This window comes from Cucumis melo, chromosome 4, assembly GCF_025177605.1.
Source record: "Cucumis melo cultivar AY chromosome 4, USDA_Cmelo_AY_1.0, whole genome shotgun sequence".
Classification (NCBI taxonomy): Eukaryota; Viridiplantae; Streptophyta; class Magnoliopsida; order Cucurbitales; family Cucurbitaceae; genus Cucumis; species Cucumis melo.
Genome location: NC_066860.1, coordinates 32,383,891 through 32,390,222, shown reverse-complemented (window position 1 = coordinate 32,390,222; position 6,332 = coordinate 32,383,891). Strand labels below are relative to the sequence as shown.

General features: G+C 30.2%; 1 protein-coding gene across 1 annotated transcript; it reads right to left on the bottom strand.

The window, feature by feature from the left end:
• Positions 1–1,893: 1,893 nt before the first annotated feature.
• LOC103486614 (uncharacterized) lies at positions 1,894–3,427 on the bottom strand. The gene has a single exon (XM_008444622.3). The coding sequence runs from the start codon at positions 3,166–3,168 to the stop codon at positions 2,305–2,307; it is 864 nt and encodes a 287-aa protein (XP_008442844.2). The 5' UTR covers positions 3,169–3,427; the 3' UTR covers positions 1,894–2,304.
• Between the last annotated feature and the right edge of the window lie 2,905 nt (positions 3,428–6,332).

Here is a 6,332-nt window from a genome sequence, read left to right as displayed (position 1 = left end):
AGTCGACAACAAGATTTAATTAGGTAGGAAGATATATAGTAAATCCATAAAAGTAAGCTATATTTTCAATGTAATGCATCGTGTTGTTGTAATTCGGTCTTCAACACACAAGTCGTCTAGATCCGACAAACAATAGGTAAGAAAATAGGACAGTAGCTGAACGGAAACAAGACAGATTGATACAGGAACAAAAACTGCAAATAAAAAACTAGATTAGTAGACGGTTAAGTCGCAGAATACACTATCTTTAAGACGTTTTCTTGGCTATGCTCTGGATTGTGTAAATAGAATAATGCTTCATTGTAGACACTTACAGCTCGAAAAACTTAACATAAACAAACGCTCACAACTCGAAAAATTTAACAAAGCAAACAGTCACAACTTGGGAAACTTAACATAAGCAGACACTCATAGCTCAGGAAACTCAATAGAATGAGAATTAGGAGACTACCGTTTTTGTGTATAAGCATATCCACAATTGTCTATCTTCTCTCTCCTTCCAAAACTTAATGCCCTAAGTACCCTAAGTGTCCAAACTCATTGATCAATTAATTGATATATAAAGGAACCTCCACATTCCAAAATAAAATAATCAAAGTGTGAATGTTGAGATAATAAAATAATATATATTTTTTTTCACAAATTTTTCATCCAATACATCCCATGAACATTCTGCTTAGAAAACATTTAACTATTGTGAAAAACATCACGAGAATATATTGTTTTATTGATTTGATACGTAAAAATGTAATGTTTCAACTTACAAAATTTACAATATTATATCACTTAATATTTTTATCGTCGGTTGAGTTCAATATGATTTTTGTTATACATGACAAATTTTTTATGATCGATTTGACATTTTATACCTTACTGTTTTTAGCTTTCAACTCCAATATAATTTGCATACATTATTGTAATATTACATTTCAATAATGTGACGTTATTAAATTTTATATGATATGGACTATAAATATCGAAGGAAGCAAAGGGAAAAGGCACGGCGGTACCGGCGCGGGAGATGAAAGTTGGTGGGGAGTTTTTTTTTTTCTTTTTTTCATTCTTAAATTTAATTAATGTTTATTTAATTCGGGAATTATTTAGTATTATTTTTATATTTAAAAATATGTCAGGTCTGCACCCTCCTCTAATTATTAAATAAAAGCGTTAAACGAGGAACTAAATTAAACCATTTCTGTATTTTTCTTTTAAATAAACATTTTCTATACTTAGCGATGACTAGCGATTTCGAAAAATGTGAAGGAAGTTGACCGGCTGCTCAAATTTTATGGAACACCAGTGTGATTTTTTTAAAAATTAAAATGCATTTCTAAAATTTTTCTTTTCTTTTATTTTTAATTTAAAGAAAAGCATACAAATGAGATACAAAATTAGTCTACAACTTTCCATTTTATGTTGCTCCAATTTTGAAAAGATTTATTTAAAAATGAGTTCAATTTAATGGTAATTATGTGCGTGTATATATAATTCGGATCTGTCCTGAATTTGAATGACAAAAAGAATGATTCTAAAAATTTTGGGCCAAAAAAATTTGACCTGCCAAACAAAAAATTAAACCCAAAAACTACACCTTGTCCTACTCTTTTTAAAAATAAAGTTATTATATAAAAGTAATAACTTTCACCCTACATGATTTATGGTCCTTCCTGTCTAGACCACTGCCTCTGCCTCGGCTTGTCTCTAGCTCGATTATTGAAGCTTTTTTCCATGACCATCATACTGTTATAATTTTAAAATCCTTCGTATGGTTTTGTCTTTTTTTCTGTAACTAATATCAAAAATTACTGTTGTAAATTCAATAGTCCTTCAGTCCTTCAACTATTTTTATTATTGCCGTTTAGTCCTTGAACTATAGCCTATTTAATTTCCACATTTCACTATATAAAACCCATTAATTGAGTAGTTATTAACTGAACACAAGAATTTACAACTGCTCACTGCACAAAAAAGAAAAAAAGATAATAATAACACAAACTGTTCTTTTTTTTTTTTTTTTTTTTTTTTTTTTTTTTTTTTTATCTACAAAACGTCACCGTAAATGCAAATGAAATTGAAAAATAACTGCAAGAACAATAGGCAAAATTACATGCGGAAAACCTTACCTTGTGAAGCACGGGAGTGAGGTGAGGACAGTTAAATCAAAGTGCCACGTCATCCGTCTACAATAAAAACAAAAAAAGCGGGCCCACCAGAAGCCCACCTAATCCCGCGGGTCCCGCCGACAACCCACGCCACAAGGTACCGAGAACCTCAGAGAATCAATCAGAGTCTGCCTTCCGGCGATTACTCTCCGTCGCCGACAACCCATGAACCGGATCGCCTCCCTGAAGCGAACCGCTTCACGCCACCCAAACTGGGAGGTTCGATCTCCACACTCCTTCTAGGACAAGATTCCGCCGTCAGTGCGTTGATGTTGAGCGCAATCTTATCGGATGCTTTCATTGCCTGTGAGTCTCCGGCATCTGGAGCGGTTGGTTTAGCTACCGGTGTTTTTTTCCAACATCTGAAAAGATTCCAGAAAGTAGATAAGAAGCCTCTTTCAGTGCCTTTCCGTTCCGGTTTTTCCTTTGGCGGCGCCGGTTCGCATGAACGTCGACGATTCTTCCATCGACGACTCCGATCTCGCTTCGATCTCACTCTTCCCATACATGAAACTTTCGGCGATGAGGGTTCGACGAGCGCAGAGTCCGATTTTTCGGAAGATCCCGATTGTTTAGGGAACAGCCTCGCGTTTCCAGATTTCGCATTCCGACGACTCTTCGAATCCACAAAACAAGTCTTGTGAAGCTTCGGAAGGCCGAGAATCGAGGCCTTCGATTTGAAGTTTAAGGAAAATCGCTGAGAATTCGAATTAGAAGTTGGATTCACAGTAGGATTCAAGTTCGTTGAATTCGAACTCCCTTTCGTCGAATCTTTCCTCTCGTAAAAAGCGTTTTGATCTAACCAATCGAACTCTGCATCCTTCGAGAGCCAAAATGATTCCGGTGGAAAATCCGGCGGAATCTCCGGCTGCTCTGTGACCTCTCTGTTCTCTCCTTCTGGCTGACGATCTCCGTCGTCCAAAGCTTCCTCGCAGGCGATTTTTCGGTCATGAGCGCCGCCGCCGGCACATGCAGAAACAAGAGTTTCCAGATCCACTTGCGGCATAGTAAAACAGAGTGTGAAGTATAACCGGTTAATACAGATTCAAAAAATTAGAAGTTTCTTAAAATAAGAAACTTTTCGGGAGAGAAAAAGAGAGAAGAATTCTTCCGGTTGACTGAAGCTGGATGGCGCGTTCTTGAAGAAGTCTTTGATTCAACCAAAAAGAGAACGAAAAAGGAGAAAATGAAAAGAGATTTTTTTTCTTAGCCTTTTGAAATTGGTACGGAAAGTGAAGGCACAAAACGGCAGTGGATTGATGGAGCGCGGATCAATGATTTTATTATTTGTTTTTCAATTTTAACTGTAAACTTATTGGATTTATCCATTAATTTGGACTCTAAAATTTTAATTTCAACAATATTAGCTATGGAATTTAATAGAAGTGTTTAGTAATTTTATCATTAAATGTTCAAAATGTTGTAAACTATACCTTTAATAAGTTTTATTTCAATTACCGCTAAAAATATCTTTATGTAAAATTATAAGGATATATATACGATATTAAATCCGTAACTATTTCTTAAGAAATCCATAATTTATAAATTTCATATTTAATTTTTCATTAATTTTAGAAAATTTAAAAATGTTAATCAATAATTAATTTATGCCCCGGTCAAATATTTTTTTTCTTAAAGTTTATTTGATTGAAATGAAGGGGTTTAGAAAGTTTTTCCTTCTTTAATTATCTTTTTTTAACTTTTTCCTTAATTTTGACGTATTTGATACGATTTAAAAGGTCTTACCCTAACTTAAATGTATACAAAACAAATTGTAAACAGTAAGTATACGTAATATTTACATTTCATATAAAATAAATTGTAATATGTTTTATCTTTCTATGATTTTTTTGTCCAAAGGTATAAAAAAACCCAAAAAAAGCCAACAACTTATTTACTATTTTTTATTTTTTATTTCATTTCGTTGGCATGTGACTATATATAATAAGTTAAAATAAAATAATAAAATATGATATTAACCTTAAGTATTCATTTCTTGTTCTATATTTTGAAAAAGAAAAACAATTTTTTTAGTCAGTAGACTTCAAAAGTTTACATGTATAAATAATCATTTATCTTTTTTATTTTATTATTAATGAGGGATACTCATCATGTTAGGTTTTTTTATAACGTAATAAAGCTCGCAAATATATTAAGCCTCAATATATAATGTAGTCTTCATCAAAAGATTGAGATTTGAAATTGCACCTTGCATATCAAGAAACTAAAAAGGAAAAAACTAATTTTAACCTAACTCAATTAGTGGAAAAATATAGTAAAAAGTTTACATTTGGTCCATTTATCTCACTAATTTACAACAAAACAGTGACACTTTACAAATTTTTAGAAAACTTAATTCATTACATTTTAATAATTATGAGGCCATAATGAAACAAATTAAAGATTAGTACACAGGAAAGTAAATATTGTTATTAAAGTTGTCAAAATTGAAATGCAGTCAACTTCTTTTTTTTAAACAAAGTGCATTCAACTTAGGACTTGAAGTTAATTAGTATATATATATTGTTCGAGTCTCATTTAATCAGGGAAACTTTTTTCTCAAGAAAATATTATAATAGGAAGAAACTATTAAATTAATTTATCTTTTTAGTTTTAATTTTCAAGTGGAGTTGCGGATATTTTTGTGAAGTAAATCATATTTATTTTATTTTAATTTCAATTATGAGATTTGTTGTTTGGGTTTGGTAGGTTGGTTAATACTTACTAAACGTTTGGTCCATCTAACTCAACCGTTCCCACTTTAGGTGATAAATTTATAGACTCCATTTTCAATGATCTTTCTCTAATTATATATACATATAGAGAGAATATTATATTCTATTTTTTTATATAAAAATAAAAGTAAAATGAATATTGGAGCATATGACCTTATTGTAAAAAAATCATATTATTGAGTTAAAAAATTCAATTAGTGGAAATTGATTCGTAAAAGCATCGCAAGTTTAAAAATTCAAAATAAAACAACATATGTTTAAGAATCAAAATCTAAATTCAACTTTATCTTCCCTTTCTCAGTACTAATTCAATTAAAAAACTTCATATTAGTACAGGAGGAGTTAATAAATTTAAAATACATGTAGAAAGAATTAAATGATTATTTTTCATTCTTTTTTAGATTTGTAATTGGAAGATTTTAAATATACAATCTAGAGCTTGATTTCAAAATAATTATAAATAACAAAATATTTCTAAATTATTTATAAATACGATAAAATATTATAATAATAGACTATGATACAAATAAACATGTATAATAATTTATTTTATTATATTTAACTCTAGTGAAAATATACATTGATATTTTATAAATGTTTTACTATTTTTTTTATCCCATTTATTATTTTTCCCCGGAAGAAAAGGCACATTGTTTTTTAAATCTCCCAGAAATGTGTGTCTATGTTTTTAATGAGACCGGGTAGCGGCTAATATGGAGGCTGCAAGAGCAGTTGCCTATAATATAATTGAAGATTTACATTGATAAAGGAATTATTGAGGCTTTATTCATCAAAATCTTTTTTTTTTTTTTTAATACCAACTTTAAATAAAAACACATTTGCTAAGCTGTATAATTGAATAATCAGACCCTCCGCTGCGACATCCTTTTCTATTTTTTTAATTATTATTTATTAATATTATTTTATTGAAGAATAAATAAAAAAACTAAAATTTACCGAAGGCCAACCATAACTCATGAAGCACACATGTATAAACCCCAAAACAAAAGATGTAGGATTCAAATCTCTCCCACTAAACTTTACTAGAAAATTACGGACTCATGAATTTATGCTTGTCCATAAAAAAAATATTACATATTATTGAATACATCATTATTTTATTTTTTAAACTATTGATAAAATCATATCAAGCTTAATTTGAAGAACATACAATAAGAAACTATATGGCTATCAAATTGTAACCAACTTTTATGATTTGCCATAGCAATTTTAAAAGTGGGGGTAAAATGTTAGCTTTTAACACTTAATTTCTCTCGCTGAATTTTTTGGCAATAATTTAGGTGCTTTATTTTCTTAAAAGCCAAACAATTAGGATTCAAATAACTTGAATGATTTGCTATTTGGTCGGATCTCTTCAATGTATCTATATCTATATAATTTTATACAATGGAAAAAATAATTGGACATATCATTA